The 24,483-nt window shown below is 43.9% G+C and overlaps 1 protein-coding gene across 3 annotated transcripts in view; it reads left to right on the plus strand.

The window, feature by feature from the left end:
• RASGRP1 (RAS guanyl releasing protein 1) overlaps positions 1–24,483 on the plus strand; it is a 204,428-nt gene that overhangs the window by 163,810 nt on the left and 16,135 nt on the right. For all 3 annotated transcript variants that reach the window (XM_057544518.1, XM_007180424.2, XM_007180423.2), the window contains exons 3-10: positions 2,316–2,421; positions 11,474–11,536; positions 12,467–12,598; positions 14,834–14,987; positions 18,585–18,758; positions 19,771–19,887; positions 22,191–22,466; positions 23,974–24,054. In XM_057544518.1, coding sequence (XP_057400501.1) covers positions 2,316–2,421; positions 11,474–11,536; positions 12,467–12,598; positions 14,834–14,987; positions 18,585–18,758; positions 19,771–19,887; positions 22,191–22,466; positions 23,974–24,054 — 1,103 coding nt within the window. The remainder of the gene's footprint in view (positions 1–2,315; positions 2,422–11,473; positions 11,537–12,466; positions 12,599–14,833; positions 14,988–18,584; positions 18,759–19,770; positions 19,888–22,190; positions 22,467–23,973; positions 24,055–24,483) is intronic.

Raw genomic sequence — 24,483 nt, forward strand, 5'->3', positions numbered from 1 at the left:
GGACACACGAATTCGGTACTGAAGGCTGAAGATATCTGTTGGGCAGTCATGAGCATATCAATGGTATTTTCGCCAAAGGACTAGATGAATTCCCCTACCTAGAAGAAAGAAATTAAATTTTTTAAATTTAAAGCTTAAAAAGTTTTAGACTTTAAAAATTGTTAGAAAAAAAAGAAGTGGGAGGACTAAGCCACAGAGCACAGTGACATTTAAAAGCTCAGCAAAGGAAGAGGAGACAGAACAAGAGCTGGAGAGGGAAACTGAGAGAGTGTGATGTTGTGGAAGCCAAGCGAAGAAGGTGCTCCAGGAAGGAGGAGAGAGTTGTCAGCTTGGGTTGGGTTGGGTTGAATGCAACTCAAGTCATAAAGTAAGATGAGGACAGAGGCATGAACCCTTGGATTTGGCAATGTGGACCTTGAAAATGAAAGATTGGAGACCTTGAAAATAAAAGATTTTGTGGAATAAGAGAGGTAGGAGTCAAAAATGGTATGGATGAAAGGGAATGGGAGATGAGAAATTGATGACTGAGGTTTTGCTGAAAAGGGGAACAGAATGGAGAGGTGCCTAGAGTTTCAGGTTTTGTTTTACTTCATTTCGTTTTAAATAGGAGATTCTGGGGTGTGCTTAAATGCCAGTGGAAGTAAACCAGGAGAGAGAAAGAGGAAAGTTGATACTGGAGGAGAGAACGTGGACAAAGACAATGTCAGTGTCCTTGAGAAAAAGGAGACCCAGAGCTCAGTGGAAGCATTGACCTGTGAAGTGCCTTCCATGGTAATAGAGGAAGGCAGGCAGTAAGAGTAATAGAATGCGGGTAAATTGGTGGATTTGGTGGTGGAAAGGTGAGCGATCTTGTCACGTTTGCTTATATTTTCTCAATGAACTATGACTTTAACTCATTATTTGCGAGTGAGCCAGAACTTCTGAATCCTGAGCCCAAATGCACTATGTCCTTCATTTACCGTTTGGTACACTTGGAAAGAATGAAAATGATAACCCCTTTTGTATAATGTGCTTTAAAGAGCTAGCAAATGATAAAACAATTCATGTATATTCTTTCATTTGATATTTTCCCCTGAATCACTCAAGTTCCCAGCAGGGAACAGAGTTCACATGCTTTGTTTAAATGAAGACACTTTAATGATGGGGGACTACTTACAGAGATGAGAGTGGAATTAGGAGATGCTGCACCCAGGGACTATCAACAGCCAGAAGTCATTACCACCCTCAGGAGCAAAGGGTCAAGGGAGATTAGTATATAGTATTAGATCCCAGTGAGAGCTAGAGCCCTCAAAGAGGGACCAAGCAGCGTGATCACTCACTGAAGAGACCTGTAGCTACAGGGAAGTAGTGCCAAAGCAGAGCAGGAAGGAGAAAGAAATACCTACTTCTCTCTCCTCCCATCTCTTGCCGATGCATCCCAATGGCTGAACCCAACTGGAAGCTGGCTAGCAAGGAGCCTGGTCATGCAGTCCATGGTGAAGGACAGAGACTAGATCTGCAGTGAAAAACCAGCACAGCCCCTAACACTTCATGCCGTAAATGTTAAAAGATTTTGAAAACCACTCCAGGGGGAATCTTTGCACCCAATGCCATTGTATGGAATGCATCTTGTTATTTGGTACCAGCAGGATTTGGAAAACCCAAGTAAGGAGCTAACCATGATCTCTGATACAAATCATCATGGGTACTTGTAACCCACCCATAATCTCCAAAAGTCATGTTTGCCCATAGTCTTCCTCCTTTATTCCCATCCAGAGCGCATTGCCCATAAAACTAGGGAAGCTTACATTTCAGGGCCCCTCATTTGCATGAGCCCCCTTCCAAGGCCATGGGGCGGCCCTAGAAATGTATTTGTATGGTCATATGTTTTTGTAAAACTAGCAAGAATAAGGTATTTTAACTGTAATCTGTTAAGACTATAACTTTTTTCCCTCTGACCCCAGAAAGGACTTCCTCCTTCCCCCGTTGTATGCCTTTCAGGCATCACAAAGCCTGGATCTGCTTCTCCTTTCCACAGAGACTCGCATGTACCGGTGCAAACGTTATCCTTTCCCCACGATTCTACCACCTTTCCGGCAGCGTGGTTAATGAGCCTCGAAATGGACACTTGGGGGTGGGGAGAATGCAGCAGGAGGAGAAAGAGAAGCGAAGAACGGAGGGATGTGTGGTACCAGAGTCAGTGGGGGCGTGGCGCTGGGCCTGCAGAGCCCGCACTCTGGTCTTCCACCGGGAGTGATGGGGGGCTGGCAGGTGTCCCACCAGGTAACTAATTCCTCTCTGGGGCCTCGCTCAGAAGCTGCTCTTTGTGTTTTCAGATGCAGACGGAAACCTGTGTCGAAGTAACCAACTGTTGCAAGTCATGCTGACCATGCACCGAATTCTCATTTCCTCTGCTGAACTGCTCCAGAAAGTTATCACTCTATATCCTTTAGCACAGTGCCTGGCAGTCCCCAAATGGGATTCGTTCAGCAGTATCTTGAAATTTGAAGGATGCTTTCACTTTGGTTGGTTTGGCCTAACCGTGAGTGGTTAATGGGTTCATACGTCCTTTCAGGGAATGGTGTGCGTGTCTGTGTGCATGTGTGTGTGTACATATGTATGTACGCATATGTATGTGTGTGTATCTTCTGTTGGGCGAGGCAATGTTATTGATGCTGATTGCTCTGGGAAGAGGCCAAAGAAATCAACATGCAAACACAGTCTTCTTTGTTAGTTCTTGCTAGTGAAAAGTACTTTTCCTGTAGATTAATCAAAATTCATATTCATCCCATGCAAATTGACAAGGGTGCAAGCATGACTCAAGTGATAAACTGCATTCTGGCTTTCCTGTGCAATTCTTCAGCCTTCCCCAGGTTCTGAAGAGAGCTTCCTGATGCCAGAGCATCTGGAGAGTCTGCTGGTGCCTTTTTGCTTCAGGCAGAGGCACTGGCTACATGCCAAGCAAACCCTGCTGGATTCTAACCTTCTTTTGGGGTGTGAATGGAGTTGGGTGGAGAAAATGGCTGCCTTCTCCCTCTCCCTGATGACGGATGACACTGTGGGCTGTAGGTGGGCTGAGACTGTTTAGCACCTTGAAGCCCAGGTCCCTGGCACTGAGTCATGCTTTGTAGCTGTTCTCGTCCTTTACCGCTCTCCTCAGCCATCCCTTTTCATCTCATGGCACACAGAAAAAACCATAAAAGCCGTAAAGACTGAATCTCTTCCCTAAAGCGACTCGTAAACCTTTACCTCTCATCTCAGAGGACATGTTTTCAGTGGCATTCCAAGGGTGCAGCCTTGGGAGGGGTCCACGTGATGAGAGGTCCAGGTAATAATTGGATGTCTGGTCTGCAGAGAATTTTAAAACCGTAATAAAACAGACTCAAGAGTTGGTCTACTTTTTATTAACTCCACGTACCAGCAGTTCTAAACAAGGTCAGTGATTAAATACTCCTTGCTGAAAAAATTTTGTTGCTCTAAGGACTGAGCTGTACCTGGGGTGCCCGTCTTGGTGCCCCGCCGGGTACCTGCCCTCACGGTGGAACCAGAGCCCTCTTCTTCCCCGTCCTCCCTCCCACTCTCACAGAATCTTTCTCTTTCGGTTATCTCCCCTCTCTCCTGTCCTTTTAAACCCTGCCTCTTCAGGGGCACCTGCCCCTCAGCCTAAAACACATTCAAGTCTCCCCAACCTAAAAATAAACTCTCAACCCTGCCTCCCCTTCATTCCATTGATAGGGTTAGAAATGTGATGCACAGACTTCTTAAAATAGTCCGCACTCACTATCTCCCATCGCTCAACTCCCACTCGGTCCTTAACCCGACTGCGGCCTCCACCCCTGTACTCAGACTTTCCTCTGATGTCACCAGTGACCTCCTAGCTGCCAAGCCTGGTGGCTTTTGTTTCCACCCTTGTTTACAGTGATCTCCATGTAGAGACATTGTTGACACCCCCTGCCTCTCCAGACTCCCTCCGGGGCCCCGGGAACTGCGCCTTCCCGGCTCTCCCTCCTCCTGGGCTGCCCTCCTCCACCTCTCCATCCAGCCTCTTCTTTGCGTACCTCCTCGAGATGGGAATAACATCCTGGTTTCTTCTCACTGCACTTCCCCTGGGTGATTTCCCACCAGGATTTCCACCACCATTCCTCTGAGGTCTTTCAAGTCCATATTTCTCTAACCCAAACCATTTTTTTTCTTTTTTTTAACGTTCGGACCACTTTGTCCTGCAGACACTGCAATCTTAATATGCTTAAAACGTAACTCATGAACTCACCACCTCAACTACTACTACTATGAGTTCTGCTTTGACACCTGTATTTTCAGTTTCAGTTCATGGTACTGCTGCCCATCCGATGGTCTTAAAGCGGCAACATCAAAGCACTCACAATCCTCCCTGCCTTTCACCTCCTACAGAGTCCGTCACCCAATCTCAGGGTTCCTGCGTCAGAAGTGACTCTTTCTCTTCTCTCCGTTCCCATGCCTCTGCCTTCGTGTGGGCCCTCACGGTCTCTCTCCCCAGCCTCTGTCCCATCCTGGGCTTCTCATCTGCACAGCCGCCCTCTCCCTCGTTTATCCACCTCTGCAGTTACTTTCCTGAGAAGCGAATCAGGCAGGCCATGCTCCAGAGCCTCTGCAAATAGAGGGTAATGGCAGGTCCGCGGTTGCCAGGAAATGGCCCTCCACAGGCTGTCCCAGTGTGCCGCTCCTGTCCATCCTCAGCTCTCTCAGAAACCCTTTCCCCTCCACCGTGAACGTCTCAACATTCCAGACTGGAGTGGCTCCTGTTACCTGTCAGTTAAAGAAGCTCGGATGGCTTCCTTTTGTTTCCTGTTTTTCCATTGTTAAAAGAGAGAGAGGAAAAAAGTTAACAACATGCTTTGAATAGTTCAGATGCCTGAGAAGTACAGCCAGAACTGTCCTGGTACTTCACGGCCACAGCACTGCCTATGAAGGTGTGGAGCCTGAAGCTTCCAGCAGACAATGACGATTACCCCAGGTCAGCAGATGCCTGAGCCCCTGATTACTGGCCTGCGTGTGCTGCTGTTTGCTTCATCTCCTCACGTGAGAAAGCAGTGCCTGCCTCGCTCGAGGCTGCCTCCGCTGTGGCACAAGGGCTCTGCGACCTTGGGAGGCTCTGCCCTCCTGGATGGCGTCTGCGTGCCCACAGGCTCAGCCCTCCCGTGGAGACTCAGTGGGTTCACAGATCCTGCCCCACACATGGCATCTGGCACTGTGCACTGGGGAACAGACGTGTGAAGAGAAGGAGAGGGAGCAAACAGAAGGAAGATAGACTCCACGATAAAAGGCACCGTGTTGCTTCTTATGTCCACCCAGTTGTTTTAAAAGAAAAGTGGGGGTTTTTTTGTGCCTTCCTCATTAATAAGGAATAAGTTAAAAATTTTAACAACTAGATCAAATAATAAAAATATAGACTCTAAGACGTATTTATCTAGAATGTGCCTTATGCTTGAATCTCTTTGCACCGAAGGGATGCCTTTTCTTACCCATGTGGCATAAAGAAATGTAAATTCATGTCATTCTCACTCCTCCCTTTTATGTCCAAAGAAAGGCAGGCATTGGAACCATTCACTTCATGAAATTTGCCAGTTGCCTGGGCTTAATCTTTGGATTGATTACCTTTGTTGTTGTGTGTGTGTGTGTGTGTGTGTGTGGTTTTGCGTTTTGTGTTTCTGTTTGATTTTGGTGCTCTCAGGGACAGATTTTATAACAGTAAATCTATCAAAATTTAGGTTTTTTAAGTTAAAGTCATTTTATGAAACGTACAAATTTCACAGCCATAGTTTTTCTTTAGGGGTTCAAGTTTAGCTTGCAAATCTTACTGTTCTTCCTATAAGTCTAGAATGTCCCACCAAGCACTTTTAAGGAACCTTGAAAAATGTTTGGTTAATTGGAATAATGGTTTTAAACTACACTTATGAATTTTATTTCTTCTTCCGGTTTTATTGAGATATAACTGACATAAAATACTGTGTAAGTTTAAGGTTTGAAGCATGATTCATGATAAGTTTAGTGAACATCTATCATCTCATATAGATACAAAATTAAAGAAATTTAAATTTCTTTTCTTGTGATGAGAACTTAGAATTTTCCCTCTTAGCAACTTTCATGTATAACATCGAGCAGTGTTAATTATATTTTTATCATGTTGTACATTACATCCCTAGTACTTATTGATCTTATAAGTTTGTATCTTTTGACTGCCTTCATACAATCCCCCCTTTTCCCATCCCCTGCCTCTGGTAACCACAAATCTGATCTATTTTTCTATGTTTGTTGTTTCTTTGCCCGTTTTTGAAGTATAATTGACCTACAACACTATGTTAGTTTCTGTTACATAACAGTGATTTGATATGTCTATACATGTCAAACTGGTCACCACAATAAGTCTAGTTACGGATATGTCACCCTACAAAGATATTACATAGTTATTAACTGTATTCCCCATACGGTGCATTTCTTACCCATGTCTCATTTATTTTGCAAATGGAAGTTTGTACCTCTTAATCTTCCTCATTTATTTATTTCTTCCCCCTACTTCCCTTCCCTCTGGCAAACACCTGTTTGTTCTCTGTACCTATAACTCTGTTTTGTTATGTTTGTGCATTTGTTTTTTTAGATTCTACATATAAATAAAATCATACAGTATTTGTCTTTCTCTGTCTGACTTACTTCACTTAGCATGTACCCTCTGGGTCTATCCATGTTGTCTCAAATGGCAAGATTTCATTCTTTTTTATGGCTGAGTAATATTCCATTTGTGTGTGTGTGTGTGTGTGTGTACCACATCTTCTTTATCCTTTCATCTCTTGATGGACACTTAGGTTGCTTCCATATCTTAGCTATTGTGAATAATGCTGCATTGAACACATGGCTGCATATATCTCTTCTAATTAGTGTTTTTGTTTTCTTCAGATAAATACGCAGGAGTGGAAATTCTGGACCATATGGTAGTTCTATTTTTAATTTTTTGAGGAACCTCCATACTGTTTTCCATAGTGGCTGTAGCAATTTATGTTCCCAGCAACAGTGTGCAAGGGTTCTGTTTTCTCCACATCTTCACCAACACTTGTCATTTGTTGTCTTTTTGATAACAGCCATTCTAACAAGTGTGAGGTGATACCTCATTGTGGTTTTGATTTGCATTTTCCTGATGATTAGTAATGTTGAGCATCTTCTCAAGTGGCTTTTGGCCATTTGTCTTCCTTGGGGAAAATGTATATGCAGATCCTCTGCCAGTTTTTTAATCAGGTTGGTTTTTTGATGTTGAGTTATATGAGTTCTTTCTATGTTTTGGATATTAACCCCTTATTGGGTATATCATTTGCAGATATCTTCACCATTTAGTAGGTGGCCTTTTCATTTTCTTGATGGTTTCTTTTCCTTCACTGTGCGAAAGCTTTAGTTTGATATAGTCCCATTTGGTTTTTTTAATAAATTTATTTATTTATTTATTTATTTTTGACTGCGTTGGGTCTTCGTTGCTGCGCACAGGCTTTCTCTAGTTGCAGTGAGCGGGGCTTCTCTTCGTTGCGGTGTGCAGGCTTCTCATTACAGTGGCTTCTCTTGTTGTGGAGCATGGGCTCTAGGTGAGCAGACTTCAGTAGTTGTGGCACGCAGGCTCAGTAGTTGTGGCTCGTGGGCTCTAGAGTGCAGGCTCAGTAGTTGTGGTGCACAGGCTTAGTTTCTCCACAGCATGTGGGATCTTCCTGGCCCAGGGTTCGAACCTGTGTCCCCTGCACTGGCAGGCAGATTCTTAACCACTGTGCCATCAGGGAAGCCCTAGTCCTATTTGTTTATTTTTGCTTTTGTTTCCCTTGCCTGAGGAGACATATCCAAAAACAGTGTTATGAAGACTGATGTCAAAGATCATATGCCTATGTTTTCTTCTATAAGTTTTATGGTTTCAGGTCTTACATTTACGTTCGTAATCAGTTTTGAATTCATTTTTGTGCATAGTGTGACAGCATAGTCCAGTTTGATTCTTTTGCATGTAACTGTCCAGTTTCCACAATACCATTTATTTAAGAGGCTGTCTTTTCTCCATTGTATATTCTTGCCTCCTTTGTTTTAGATTAATTAACCATAAGTGTGTGGGTTAGTTTCTGGGCTCTTTATTCTGTTCCATTGATCTACTTGTTTGTTTTTGTGCCAGAACCATACAGTTTTGATGACTGTAGCTTTGTAGTATAGTCTGAAGTCTGGGAGTGTGATACCTCCAGCTCTGTTCTTCTTTCTCAAGCTTGTTTTGGCTATTTGGGGACTTTTCTTTCGATAGAATTTTAGAATTATTTGTTTTAGTTCTGTGAAAAATGCCATTGGTATTTTGATAGGATTGCATTGAATCTGTAGGTTGCCTTGGGTAATATGGTCATTTTAACAATATTCTTCTAATCCATGAATATGGTATATCTTTCCATCTGTTCTGTCATCTTCAATTTTTTTCATCAGTGTCTTAAAGTTTTCTTAAGACACTGGGTCTTTTACTTACATAGTTGGATTTTTTCCTCGATATTCTATCCTTTTCGATGTGATTTAAATGGGATTGTTTTCTTAATTTCTCTTTCTGATAGTTCCTTGTTAGTATATAGAAATGCAACAGATTTTTATATATTAATTTTATACCCTGCAACTTTACTGAATTTTGATGAACTCTGGTAGTATTTTGGTGGTATCTTTAGGATTTTCTATGTATAGTATCATGTCATCTTCAAACAGTAACAGTTTTACTTCTTCCTTTCCAATTTGGATTCATTTCTTTTTCTTGTCTGATTGCTCTGGCTAGGAATAAAAGTGGTGAGAGTGGGCATCCTTGTCTTGTTCCTGATCGTAGAAGAAATTCTTTCAGCTTTTCACCATTGAGTATGATGTTAGCTGTGGGCTTATAATATATGGCCTTTACTATGTTGAGGTATGTTCCCTCTATACATCTTCATGGAAAGTTTTTTTTAATCATAAATTTTTGTTGAATTTTCTCAAATCCTTTTTCTGTATCTATTGAGATGATTATATGATTTTTATTCTTTATTTATATATTTTATTCTTCAATTTGTCAATGAGGTGTATCCCACTGACTGATTTGTGGATATTGAACTATCCTTGCATTCATTGGATAAATTCCACTTGATCATGGTGTATAATTCTTTTAATATATTGTTGTATTTGGTTTGTAATATTTTGTTGAGAATTTTTGAATCTTATGTTCATCATATTTTTATCACTGACATTAGCCTGTAATTTTCTTTTTTTGTGATGTCTTTGCCTGGTTTTAGTATCAGGGTGATGCTGGCCTCATAGAATGAGTTAGGAAGTGTTCCTTCTTCTGCAGTTTTTTAGAATAGTTTGATAGGTGTTTACTCTTTTCTGAATGTTTGGTAGAATTCACCTGTGAAGCCATCTGGTCCTGGACTTTTGTTTGCTGAGAGTTTTTTGTTTTTTTTTAATTACTGATTCAATTTCATTATTGATAATTGGTCTGCTCATATTTTCTATTTCTTCCTGGCTCAGTCTTGGAAGATTGTACATGTCTAGGAATTTGTACCTTTCTTCTAGGTTGTCCATTTTATTGGCATGTAACTGTTTGTAGCAATCTCTTAACATTCTTTTGTATTTCTGTGGTATTGATTGTAACTTCTTTTTTATTTCTGATTTTATTGATTTGGGCCCTCTCCCATTTTTTTTTTTTTTAAATTCCATTTATTCATTTATTTATGTCTGTGCTGGGTCCTCGCCTCTGTGCGAGGGCCTTCTCCAGTTGTGGCAAGCGGGGGCCACTCTTCATCGCAGTGCGTGGGCCTCCCATTATCACGGCCTCTCTTGTCGCGGAGCACAGGCTCCAGATGCGCAGGCTCAGTAATTGTGGCTCACGGGCCCAGCTGCTCTACGGCATGTGGGATCTTCCCAGACCAGGGCTCGAACCCCTGTCCCCTGCATTAGCAGGCAGACTCTCAACCACTGCGCCACGAGGGAAGCCCCTCTCCCATTTTTTTTCTTGAAGAGTCTAACTATTTACATCTGAAGTGCATCTCTTGTAGGCAGCATACATATGGATCTTGGTTTTGTATCCATTCACCCACTCCATGTCTTTTGATTGAAACATTTAGTCCATTTACATTTAAAGTAATTATTGATAGGTATGTACTTGTAATTTTAAATCTTATATTTTAGATTTTTTAAATACTTCAGAGGCTTTTCTGAATTCTAAATAGTTTTTATAACTTCAGTAAATTAAAATTATAAACAGTAAAGCTAACATTACCGTAGATGTTCCAAAGCTATGCATAAACTTAATAAGATTTGAATTTAAAATCACAAGTGTAAATCCCTTAATTGTATATTCCAGATTGAAGTTTCAAGACTCTCATTCTCATATGCTCTTAAACATTACAGGTATATAAGATTTCAAAAGGCACAGATCCCTTCCTAATAAAAAAATCAGTAATATGATTTGGACTGTTTTTTACTTTGCTATATTTAAGTCTGAGTTTTCCAAGGGTTAAAATATGCATAGCCACTGAAAGAAGACTGCACAGCCCCAGTTAATTGAGACATCTGCTGGCTGCTCAGTGGATTCCTCTCAGGGGCCCTGCTGAAATTCACGGAGCCCTGGATTGTGGTTAATTTGACATGGTTTTTAGAGGAGAAAGAGGGCAGTGTCTTGTGGGGCACACAGCCCACACAGCCTGATTCCTCAGTATGTTGATGGAAGAGGGTAAGACCACCCAGGTTCATCACTGGATTGGATTTTGCATTTCTGTGACCTTTACAGTAAACACTTATTCTTTCCATATATCTCTAGAGATGCGTGAACTTGGTGGAACTTTGCTATTCTTTCTTATTCTTAGAATGGCATCATTCTCGTGGAATATTCCAAATGATATTGATCCTTAATGTGCTCTCCAGTTGTATTTGGATCATTCACATGGCTTTTTCTGACTTGCTATTACAACCTGTAAGATCAATCTACTGACATTTTCTAGGCATATATTATCATTTTCGTATTATTGCCTTGATTATCATTACAATATATCTGAATATTTATTCCTTCCCTTTCTTCTAATTCAATGCACAGATTTTTTATCAGTTGCTGAAAAGATAAGAACAAGCTCTTCTTTTTAGCTTGTCTCCAGCAGACTCCTAGTCTTGGGCATGGGCAGAGGTCACTTGCCCCTTCTTTACTTCTTACAGGTCACCTGTGCGGGGGCATTGCTGTGCTGTTGACTTCCTACTTTTGCAGAAGAGATGCTGTGGCCTTCTTCCATAAGCGACTTCAGCATGGGCTAAAGTCACCATCTTTGCCCTTCATAAGCATACAGCTGCACACATTGAGTTGGTTTTATCCTATGGCCAGGGAGAGAAGAAACATTAAAAGAAACTATTTGCGGGGCTGGAGGAGGGTAGTTTTAGCAATACTCCCAAAGATGAAAAGTTGTTTGGTTTCTATAACAGAGGCTTCCATTTCCCTTAACCACAGCCATACCTATAAGGATGCCTTGGCAAAGAATTCACCAGGGCTTTGCCTGAAGATCTGCTATTTTGTAAGGTAACATTTCTGCATGCATTTGGGACTTTGTGGAGTGGGGTGAAATGAAAGAGCCAGAGACTGTAGCTCTTTCCTTGTCCTCCCTGCCTTTCCCTTCCTGACCATCTGTACAACACCTCTGGGCAGACCAGAAAGGGCAATTGTTAGTACTGGAAATTCCTCAAAGAGCATAGTCAGTTTTTTCTGATGTGCCTGAGCTTAATATTTTATACCAATGTTTTTGTCAACCTTACAGCATTTTGGTATCAAGTGACATAAGGGAAAGGTTATTTTGTTTGTTTTTATTCCTAAGTATAAAAGTAATGTAGCTCATATTAGAGCACTTTGAAAATATAGAGAAGAATATAACTATAGTAATAATCACTTATATCCTACTACCTACTTTGGTATATTTCCCTTGTCTCTTTCCAAGTAGGTTTTTTAACATAGTAGAGATCAAAATACATACAAAGTTTTGTATCCTATGGTTTTCACTTTAAATCATAGGAATCTTCTCTAGTCATTAAAAACTTTTTATAAACATTTTTAATGGCCATATAATATCCTGAGGTATAATAAAGTGTAATTTAAAGATGCATTGTCCAGTCTTTGGACGTTTGGTTTGTCTGCCATTGTCTTATTTATCATTCTCTCTGATACACATGGTTGTGCCTAAATCTTTGCAGTGGCTTCTTTCATTATGATTCACCTTATCATAGCATAGCATTTAATATGTGGGGCGCAGAGGATTGTCGGTGGTTTTCTTCTCTTTCCCCCCACCCCCACTCCAGCTCCTTATATTCTGTATAGAGAATATAGATTCTATATTCCCAGGAATATAGAACAAACCAGCCCCTGTCTTTTTCTGAATCCTTTTTGCGGGAAGAACCCACCACAATGTGAGTCCTTGGCTTCAGTTTTGGCTTGTGTTTTTTAAATCCCACCATGTAGGTATTGGATAACAGAATTCTGGATCATGTTTAAAATGGATGCCAGCTTGGCAAGCACTATGGAAGAGTTTCAGGAACTGGTAAAAGCTAACGGCCAGGAGCTGCACTGCCGCCTGATTGACACAACTCAAATGTGAGTGTCGCGGTTTTGACGCCTCTTTCGAAACCACCTCCCCCCTGTAATACAACCCAGGCCGCTCAGCAAGGCTCTGCGTCCCGCTGTGACGTCTGCTCTACCCACCCCAGGAAGCCCTCAGGCAGGTTCAAATGGCCTCATGAAAGAAAAGCTTGACATGTAGCAGGAAAGCAGAGAAGCCCCCTGGTGATAACGCTGTACGTGACTACTATCCAAGAGTAGGAAAAAAGAAGTCTCAGTGAAAAAGAAATCAGCTAGCCAGATATTGACTAAAATTTATGTAAGTCCCATGAAACTGGAAGTGTGGTGACTAAATTGGTGCCTCTTCAGCAGCTAATGCCCGGAGGGCCCCTGCACTTATAAATGGGGAAGGGACTGCTGGAAAATGGACTGAGCAGAGGGTTTATAACATATTCGGTAGGCCAGAAAGTTCTGCAAGAGACACTTAGACCTATGCAGAGATGGAAAGGATCTCAGGAGTGTTGCATATTATTCCTTGGATTTCTTCTTTATGAGATGGTCCCACTCTGGAAAAATGAACACCTGTCCTAATCTGGGGAGAGGAGCATACACTCATCATATGCTAAGGTTTCCACAATGTGGCCCCTTTGTTTTAGAATAATACAGATCCCTAGGACATAGAATTCTAGGACTGAAACATATTTTCAAGATGATTTTATCCAACGTCCTGGGAAACTGAGGCTCAGCAAGGCTTGCTTGTCTGGGGTCACACAGCTAGCTGAGTTAACGGCAGAGCAGAATCTGGACTGGGAGAGCCCTCAGTGCCCTGTGCCGTGTGGACATGATTTCCAAATCACATGTCAGAGTCCCAGTTAAATCTGCATAGCAGGTTGGACTCTCTGTACTTCTTTGCTTAGAATTATAATAACATGAGAGATAAAAGAAGGTTCTGCAGTAACAATGTCTTCATTTTTTAAATGCAGCACACAGGGCCCAGGGCAGTTCTCAAACCCTGATTTCCTTATCCCAATACACCCCTAGCTGACTTTCCTCTACCAGTATTTTCCACGGTATATTCTTTAGGAATTAGTCAGTGGGATATTGCCCGACCAGATATACTTGAGAAATAGAGAGTTGAACTTCCTTTTTGCAGTGCATCTCAGAGTCTGTAATATGCTCTTTGGCTAAGGGGGCTGCAGAATTTGTAGCATTTCCCAAACTCATTTGACCACAGAACCCTTTTGTCAAGAGACAAGGTTCTGGGCTTCCCTGGTGGCACAGTGGTTGAGAATCTGCCTGCCAATGCAGGGGACACGGGTTCGAGCCCTGGTCTGGGAAGATCCCACATGCCGCGGAGCAACTGGGCCCGTGAGCCACAACTACTGAGCCTGCGCATCTGGAGCCTGTGCTCTGCAATAAGAGAGGCCGCGATAGTGAGAGGCCCGCGCACCGCGATGAAGAGTGGCCCCCGCTTGCCACAACTAGAGAAAGCCCTCGCACAGAAACGAAGACCCAACACAGCCATAAATAAATTAAATAAAAAATAAAAATAAAAAAAAAAAAGAGACAAGGTTCTCAGGAATATAGGTTTGGGAAACACAGATCTGCAACCTGCTACCTTTCTCTTTGCTTCCTTAGTGTAGGAAATTGAGACTGAATAAGAAACACATGGATTGATTACAAGAAAATGTGTGTGGGGCTAACTCTAGGGTTAGCTAGGCTTCCTTGGTCATTTCAGTGGCTGGGGACATTTGAGGAAAATGCCACAAGTCTGCCCAGAGTGACCACCTGTTCCTACACATGACTCCCCAGCATGGCATCTCCTCTCTGTGGTTCTCTGTGCTCTTCTGGCATGAAAACTGCCCCACTCCCTTGAGATTTCCAACCACATAGAGTCCCCGTCACCCTCATGAGATGAGGGCACACAGAAGGCATGGAGAGAGCAGACCTGCCAGGGCTACACAGAGGAGCCAGGACACTGTGAACAGTGCCCGAGACTCTGTCCTTCCCGCAGACTTAAGACAAATGTATTTTACCCAGTTCCCATGGCACGTTCAGAAGGCTCAAGGAAAACCATCAAAGCTTCCTAGTCGCCACCATAGGAAAAACTGATGTGGGGAAACTGTTAATGCATTGTTTTGACCAAGGAAAGTTAGGTAACGGTGCTTTGCATAGTCTTGTGGGAAGCGTTAATGGATTTATTTGCATTAAAAAGCAATTTTGATTTATTCTTTTTCCCTGTCTTCTCCCTTTCATTTTTACCCACAAAAGCAATGCCCGTGACTGGTCCAGGAAACTGACTCAAAGGATAAAATCGAACACCAGCAAGAAACGGAAAGTCTCCCTGCTCTTTGACCATCTGGAACCAGAAGAGCTCTCCGAGCACCTTACCTACCTGGAGTTCAAGTCGTTCCGGAGGATATCTGTATGTACCCGAGGGGCCGGAGAAAAGCTTCCCTGGGATATCTCTGAAAATAAGCAGAGGCATTCAACAGGCCATCCACCTCCTAACCCTAGAGGCCCCCTCAGCGCTGGTAGGCTTTCCCATCAGACTTGGTGTCGTTGGGAAAGTCAGGACACGCTGCCTTACTTGCTGCTCCAGCTCTGCTCCACGCTCCCATCCTCCAAGCCCACCTCACCCAACCCACCACTCGCTCAAGTGGCAATACTGTGGGCACACATGATACCCTGCACACGTGAGTGTACACACGGCATGCATGCGCATACACACACACACACATTTTACTCCTGATAATCATTAGGCTTCCAGAATGTTTTTTTTTAATTTTCCTCCAAAAAAATAAGGGTAAGTCCTGTAAGAGGACTTGAATTCATTCTAGAATAGGCTTTGGATGGCTGTGGGAAATCTCAAAATAAATCAGATGCTACTGGTCCAGCCCAGAATTTACCTAAACCCTTGAGGTGGTGCTGACATGGCCCAGCAGTCCACCCCTGATTCTAGAGAAACTCTGCTGACCCAAACCTTGCTCACTGAAACTCCATATGTGATACCAAAGAACACCGGCTCCATACAAGAGAACTTGCCAACAGAGCCTCACTGGCCGATACGATTTCCTGAGAAATGACTCCACTCAGCCCCCACCGCTATGGAAAGATAGAGTTTTCAGCTTTGCTCTAAAAGTAGAGACTACTAGTTGCTGGATGCATTTCTTAGATGCACCTGTTCCCTGATGAGGTGATGGAGGCCCAGGGGTGGCTTGGACCAGATCACACAGTTTATTAGAGTCAGAGCTGAGACCAGGATCACAAGCCTCTCTCGGTCACTCAGCACCAATTTATTGAGGCTGCTTGTGTTTGGAAGGAGAGCTGCAAACCAGGTTACAGGGATTATTATAGCTTTTCTCCCATAATGTTGACAGCCTCCCTGTTTTCACACAGCTATTTTGCCGATCAGCCAGGAACCTCCCCGCCCCCTCCAGCCCAATTTGGAAATACGGCTCCAAGCATTCATCTGCACGGGGACCTCCAGGCTCCTCACTGGCTCCCCTCAGACAGAACCACAGGCCCCAGTTGGAACGCTCCCCCTGGGGGGTTTCCATTTGGCAGTGCCTCTCCTGTCACGGGGGAAGGACACTGAAAAGAGCCATTTATCACACTGGAAATCTGAGCTGTTCTGGGGCCCAATTGGTAGGACTGCTCTGTCAGGCCTGTGGGACGTCTGCTCCCTGCCAGGGCTCAGATCAGTGGAGGTGGAAGGGAAGAGTCAGTGCAGAATAAGGCACCTGCGCCAGTGCCCCCCCAGTGTTGGTGCAGGGTTCTAGCTGCAAATGAAGGCGTCAGCTTGAACCTTATTTCTTTTGAAGGTCACGGTCGCCCCGTAGAAGAAGACTTTTGGGGGGATCTTTTTATTTTCCCTACACAGTTCTAAACAGCTTTCCCCACGTAGGGTGGGAGGGAAATTTATCTCTGCTATGAATTGAGTGGCATTTGATATTTTCTGCTTATTATTATAATACTTCGGAGGGGGGAAGAATTATACTGAGATAATTCTTTTAAAAAACAAGTGGATTCAATATGTTACATTTAGAATGGGAGGGGTATATAAATGTATCCACTGGAATGAATCAGGGGAACTTTTTCTTAGAACCAGTAAGATTTGTGCTGTATATGTCTCTCTTAAGGAGTAGGTTTGGTCTACTCATATTTTTCCACCTATCAGCAAACACAGCACAGAAAAGTGGGGCTCAGTTAATTTGCATTCATTTTATTTAGGTTATGAGATCTTCTCATCAGTGTATTACTAGTCAGGCAGGGCTAAGGTATGTACACTGATAACAACCCCCTCAACCCTTCCCACCCAATCTCAGTGGCCTAACAAAGCAAAAGTTTATTTTTCACTCCTGCTACACGTCTGACCAGGGGCCTCTGCTGACCACAGGTGCTCAGAGCTTGGGTGTGGGAGGCTTCATCTTGACATGGATCTTCACAATCTCTGCAGCCTGGAAAGGCAACATGGCCAGTCATTCACTGGCTCTTCTATCTCAAAAGTCGTCACGTCTATCAGCAACTCCTAAATATCTAAAGATCTTTAGTGTGTGAAATGATAGTGTGCTCAACTTCCTAAAAGAATTTCCCTGAAAAGCATTCGTTCCAATACAATCCCAGCGAGAGGATTTTTCTTTATTTCTGGAATGTGCCTATTACCAATATAAACATCATTATTAAAACAGTTTCCTTGTTTCTGCAAAAAAAAAAAAAAAAAAAGAAGTCATCACATCACTTCCACTGACATTCTCCTGGCTAAACTGTGTCATGTGGTCACACCTGATCTCAAAGGGCAGAGTTGAGAAATGGAGAGCTGGAAATAGCTGGGGAACAGCACCAAAAACTCCCATGGGAGCATTGGAGCAGAGCAAACTCTCCTCCCTCTGTTATACTATTTGAGCAAAAGGATTGTTTGTGACAGGGACACAGTAGCTATAGTCATGACTTACACAGTGATCTTCTGGGACATTTCCAGCTTCACATCTGCTGTTTGTTTCATTGTCAGCCATAGTGAATGCCATTGCCCAGGTGAATGGGAAGCTGTGGTCCCCAAATAATAGCTAACCAGTGTCATGTACCCCACTCGCTTCACCCCTGCTCGAGTTGGTGAATAGAGGGAAATCCAAACAGGTCTGTTTGATCATGAGGTTAATAATATCCTGTTAGCACCACCTCACACTTACGTAGCACTTTGAAAAGTTAAGGTGCTTTCACAGGTTATCATGTTTGATCTTAATAACAATTCCATGTCCTAAATAGGACAGATGTTATCCCATTTTTAAGTTAAGAAGACAGCTAGGAGAGAGAGAAAAAGAGAGTGTGACACAGTAGATTTTGTGAGATTATCTTTTTTTTTTCCCTTACCTTCAGCACCAGAGCTGGAACTAGTACTGAGATTTTTCTTTTTTTTAATAAATTTATTTATTTATTTATTTATTTTTGGCTGTGTTGGGTCTTCGTTTCTGTGCGCAGGCTTTCTCTAGTTGTGGCGAGCGGGGGCTACTCTTCATCGCAGCGCGCGGGCTTCTCATTGTCGTGGCTTCCCTTGTTGTGGAGCACAGGCTCTAGACTCACAGGCTCAGTAGTTCTGGCTCACGGGCTTAGTTGCTCCGTGGCATGTGGGATCTTCCCCAACCAGGGCTCAAACCTTTGTCCTCTGCATTGGCAGGCAGATTCTTAACCACTGCGCCACCAGGGAAGCCCCTGAGATTTTTCTTGTACACTGTATTCTTTAGAATTTAGAAGGGACACTATCCCTATCTACTCAACACAATATTTGGGTTAACTTGTATGTGTACACATCCATTTAGGCCTAATGACTTTTGATGTAGAGGGACCATGCTGTGGGTAGAATAAGAAAGATGTCCTTCCTACCATCCTTGTCTGCAGGAGAGGAAGGCCAAGAGTTCCTCTGTCCCTTAGCAGATTCTAGCCATCAACTCAGCAGAGGTTAATATGCCCCTCGGGTCTCCCAGAATACCAGAGCGGCAGTCCTGATGAGTTTCTTTTTCCCCAGTTCTCCGATTATCAGAATTACCTTGTGAATAGCTGCGTGAAGGAGAACCCTACCATGGAGCGGTCCATTGCCCTGTGTAACGGCATCTCCCAGTGGGTACAACTGATGGTTCTCAGCCGCCCCACCCCCCAGCTCCGAGCTGAAGTCTTCATCAAGTTCATCCAGGTGGCTCAGGTGAGTGACTGGATTAAGACTTTAGGCCTGGGCTAAGAGGTAAATTATCCCCTCTTCCCCCAGCCTAGTCTATCCATTAGAGCTGCTTTCTCCTCATGAACCTCCTGGTGGGGTTTGTGCACCTTTACCTGTCCCCAGATCTAGATACGGTGACTCTAATACATCCCACACAAGGGCAGTATGGAGAGGGCCCTACAGGCCATCTTCAAGGTCAGGATATGGTTAGATCTCTTTAGATCTTTAACATTTTTCAGAAGATGTTTACCAGCCTATATTGTTTTACCAAATGTGGCCCACATGGCAAAGGAAAGGGCAATTTCAGGTTTTAGTGGAGCTGGAACAGCCTGATTTAGGTCTGTGAGCCCATGTTGTGTTGAATGGCTGGGTTTAGTGTTTGAGGGGCAGAGCTTAGGCATCTGATAAGAGAAAAGCAGATACTGTGAACACGTATTTGAAATTTCACAGAGATTCTAGCATCTCTGTCCCAGTTACTGTCCTATATAGGCACTGGCGTTGCCCTCAGAAATAAAAGTCTGGCTACTTTGGGGTGAAGGATATAAAGGATTATGCTGAATGATATATTTTTTCAGCTCTAGATGTTCTAGACCAGTGTTTCTTTAAGTGTGGTACATGGACCACCTGCTCTGATGTTAACTAAAGGTACTTTAAAAGCACAGATCCCTAAGCTCAACCCCAGATCCAGGGAATCAGAACACCTGCACTTGGGTCCAGAAATCTTTGTGTTAAACAAGTACTTTGGGTGTTAGAAGCCACTGCTGTAGAGAGTGGTCCACAGACCAGCTGAAACTAAAGGAGGAAGACATGACGCTCTGCTAGATTTGGGACCTCCTGGTCTGGAATTATGCCTTAGGAAAGAAATGGACAGAAAATTGCAATACCTGATCGCTAGCCTTTGGCCAGAATTAGGAAGACTCATAACACAGAGATGAGAGGCAGCATCTAAGCTCCAATGTAACTGACATGTACAGTGACTCTGTTTTCTGTGTCACAGAAGCTCCACCAACTACAGAACTTCAATACGTTGATGGCTGTGATAGGAGGGCTCTGTCACAGCTCAATCTCCAGGCTCAAGGAGACAAGTTCACATGTCCCGCATGAAATCAATAAGGTCAGTGCTCCTGCCTCCTCCCGGGCCCCTTAGCAGCATTCCTAGGACCAGTGTCAGCGTTTCCTCCTTGAGGGGCAGCCCAGAGAGCATTTCCGAACCACACCATCCCTTTTCAACCAGGCAAAATACCAAGGAAGCAACCCCTAAGAAAACCCACAGGACAGGAACGGGGATGTCACAGATTTGAGAGTGACTGTGACTCAGTCTGGCCGCAGTGTTACTGCACCCATTCCCGCTGGTGATTTGAAACAATGTGTGTGTCTTTCCCATGTTCGTATGCCACTGAGTATCCGGAGTCACCATCTTTAGTACCAACTCCCTTGCTCTAGCAAGGAAAAGTGGTTCAGTGACCATAGTTCAGTCTGCATTTCAAGTGAGGTTATTTAGTGACACGTTAGAAACCTAGCTAGCTGGAACCCTGGGAGAGTGACATTATGGAGAGCTGAATTTTCCCAGATAGTTGGAAATGAGCTTTTCAGGTACCATTTTTTAATAGATGGTATTTTATTGAGGAACATTTTTCTTAAGTGTCCTATGCACTTTCCTACGTTATTAATTAGATTTTATAGAAAGGACTTTAATCCTTTATACATGCGGCTGTTACCACACATGGAAACCACTATGATATAGTACAGATATGAATGCAGCTACTTATGGTATGGGTTTGATAACAACTGCTCTGAGTATTTCATCTCGTTTGGCCTCCCTTACTAAACTCAAACCCCAGTCCCCCCGCGAGCTGTCTTCTTAGGGAGAGATGTCTGAGCCTCGTTGCCCCATCCATTTTCCCAGGTGTTCGGCCTCTTTTCGGAAAGCCTCTTATTAATCATCCTTGCTCTGACAATGCTGGGGTCTGGGGACACCGCTCCACCCCCACCTCCCAGTGGTCTGGTCACCTTATAATTCCCTGATAGTGCTGGCTGGGAGCAGGCAGAATAACTGAAAAGATTGCCTGTGTCTCAGAGGGAGGGAATCACAGAATTTAAAGTGCCTTCGTGTCATTTCGTTTACAGGATGTAGCTTGCTGCTCTGCAGCTTGGGGTCCCCCCATAGCAGTGCTTCCCTGTCTGTAGCTGCTTGACCTTCAGGGTGGTCTGCATAGTGAATTCCTAAGTCCAGAATGAAAGCTAGTGTCCTCCAGTAGTTTATTTCACCTTCCAAGGGGAACAAAAATATCTCTGTCATCTTTGCTGCTAGTCTCTCGTCTTGCGAGCATTTCCCACACTCCACGCTCGCCCGCCCTATTTTCTAGAGGTGTGTGAGGAGGCTCTCTTGCCAGCCACATGACTGCCAGGGGCTGACTCCCAGACCTCAAGCTCTTCATCGGGCAGAAAGGGTACTTCTTTAGGCTACGATTCTATTACAGGAATTTCCGGCACAGTGTTTAAAATGGTTGTTTTGTGTTGTGACGTGGCTGGCAAGCAGTCTCTCCTTCCTGTCTTTGCTTCTGAGAAGGCTGGTCACCACACATGGGGGTGGGGTTCTGTGAACTGCGTGCTGACTTAAAGCAGGTGCATTGGAAGGAACAGCAGACCTGGCTGTGCCCTTGCTGTGCTGGGAGCGGCCACGCGCCCTCTGGCCGCGGCAGAGCACAGGCTCTAACGCAGAGCCCCCCACGGCCTCCGCCTCGTCCTCTCTCAGGTCCGCTGCTGGGAATTGGTCTAGTCTGTTCAGTCTCCCTATCCAGGGTTTCGGTCCATGAGTGGAATGTCGCCTGCTTCCTAGGCATAGGTCCATCTTGAGACTCACCGAGCCAAGGCCCACAGAGCGCAGCATAAGGAATAACAGCACGCGATAGGTGACTGAAGCGCCACGCTGGAAACACACGCTTCCCCGCGCCAGCTGCGTGGGCGGCACACTTGAAGTGTTATGCGGTGCGGTGTCTTTGGAATCATTCAGAAGACACTAGGGAAGGGGACTGAATGGCTTGGGGTAGAGGTCAGAGAGACACTTACTATGCACTGTATACTCTTGTACTTTTTAAATCTTTTTTTATCATGTGCTTATTTATTTTTTAAAAGAACAATTTTAGCATAAAAATGGTAAATAAAACCTCATCTAGAATTTTCCAGTTATGTAGTAAAGCACACCTTGCGTTTTCTAAATCTACTCTGCGATGTTTGACGTAAGCTGGAGTTTTAACTGGGGAGTCAGAATCTACACCTTTAGATGGACCACCCCCTGCCTGACGAATCAGGGACGGGGTGAAATTATGGTAGGAGCTGAGAGTTAAAGGCGGCCGCTGCAAAAACGCAGCCTGCCTGGATGGTACCTGTGACTGGGTCTCTTCCTCTGCTTTGTAGGTTCTGGGTGAGATGACCGAGCTGCTGTCCTCCTGCAGAAACTATGACAACTACCGGCGTGCCTACGGGGAGTGCACCCACTTCAAGATCCCCATCCTGGGGGTACACCTCAAGGACCTCATCTCCCTGTATGAAGCCATGCCCGACTATCTGGAGGAGGGGAAGGTGAACGTCCACAAGCTGCTGGCCCTTTACAATCATATCAACGAACTGGTCCAGCTGCAAGAGGTGGCCCCACCCCTGGAGGCCAACAAGGACCTGGTGCACCTGCTGACGGTGAGGCCCCATGGGAGACAAATTACTGGGCGCTACCTTATCAAAGATCAGCTCAGTTAAGCCTCACAAGAACTCTGTGAAGTGGATACTATCGTTACCTCCATTTTATGGATGGGGATTCTGAGGCACAAAGACGTAACTTGCCAGAAGCCACACGTTATTAAGCAGCAGATCCTGGGCTCAGACCCGGGTGGTGGGACTCCGGGGCTGTGCTCTTAAGCACCATGCCCTTTGGACCTCTAGGAGTGTTCCCCTCCCCCTACAAAAGCCAGTCCTAAGCTCTCTGGGAGGAGCTGATAGCAAATCAGGATACAAGGCTTGGTAAGAGATTGGAGACAGCGGGTTTTCATTAAAAAAAAGGATAAGGCATTGAGTTAAAAAAAAAAAAAAAAAAATAGGTTCATTATTTGGGTCCTGCCACCACTGGCTTGGATCCCAGAGACGTTTAAGCCAAGGGCAGGGGAACACTTGTAGTGATGCAGGAGACCAGGATTTGCACTTTGGGTGCGGGGTGAGGTCAGATGAGCTCCCTTCCAGACCTGTGATTCTATAGTTATAGCTGTGTGACTGACTGTGGGCACATAACTCTAACTCTCTGTTTCCTTCTCTGTAAAATCAGAGGGGTTCATCTCTGCAATGACTTCTCCCTTCTCTTTAAGTTCTAAAATTAGACAATTTTTAATGTGCTTTTTTTGCAGAATGGAATAATCACTGTAGCCTCTTCGTACCTCACAGGATTATTCTGATAGTGCCTCAGGCTTTGCATCCACCTGGTGTCTAATGCCAGCCCTTTTGCTAGTTGTCCAGGTGACCTTGGCTAGTTTCAGCCTTAGACAGCATCATCTGAGGAAAGAGGCATTGAATCTTAACTTTCTTGGTTCACAAATTCTGTGAGGAAAACTGTAAGCATTTCCCCCCCAAAATATACATAAGCCATATATACTCAAAAATATGGATGTTTTTGAGTTCGGAAACCCCTGAAGCCCATCCATAGAATCCAGATTAAGAAAAAGATTATTTCTAAGACCTCTCTCCTCTAAAATTTTATAGTTCTGAGGTATATGAAACTTAATATTGTTTGATATTACCTGTTATCATTTAAACTGGGTTCTGTTGCTGGAATCAAATTTTAATGGTATCAGGCCATGCAAACTGTCCTTTCAGATCATCCATCTGCTTTGGGAGAGAACACGTGAGGTGTGGACCATCTGACTAGATAGGGCCTTTGGCCTAAGGTCTGCATAGAAGCTTAGCTATTAAACCATAGTTTAAAAGTGGGCATCTTGAGACTTCTCCAAAGTTTAAAAATATTTTAACAAGAACTAACACTTGCCCTACTGCAGTAGTAGATGTTATACCCCCAAAATTCTGTGAATTTTTAAAAACAAATGACTTACAGCCTAAGAGGGTAAACCACTAGAGAGGAAGAACCAAGAAAGAAACACATCAGCCCTGGGAAAGGCAAACAGCATCCTAGCAATTAACTCTGTTCTCCTTTGATTTGCAGTTATCCCTAGATCTCTACTACACTGAAGACGAAATCTACGAGCTTTCTTATGCCCGGGAACCCAGGAACCACAAAGCCCCAGTGAGTTTTTCACATTGACTCCCGTGTGTAACAGGTGCTTTACAAGCCTCTCATCAAGGTCATCCATCTTGGAATGGACTTTAGTTCAGTTTAAAAAGCATATTATGTTTTTACTATGTGCCCAACATTGTGCTAGGAATAAGGAAAGCTTCAACATATGTATTAGGAATAGTTCCTGACCATAAAGAGCTTGTACACTCCTCGAGGGGATAAGACTAATATGTGAACAGTAAATAACTACATGCCATGAGTGTCAGAAGGAGTGAGGGAATCGGCCAGTGGTTTACTAGTTAGAGAAGGGATATAGCATGGTGGGCTGGAGTGACCTCTCCCGCCTATTAATTATAAAGTGTCCTCAAGGCAGTTGTTTCTCTTCATGATTTGTTGATGATAATGATATGTATATTAATCAGATGCTCAGCTTCAGAG

This window comes from Balaenoptera acutorostrata, chromosome 3 (genome assembly GCF_949987535.1).
Source record: "Balaenoptera acutorostrata chromosome 3, mBalAcu1.1, whole genome shotgun sequence".
NCBI classification, from domain to species: domain Eukaryota; kingdom Metazoa; phylum Chordata; class Mammalia; order Artiodactyla; family Balaenopteridae; genus Balaenoptera; species Balaenoptera acutorostrata.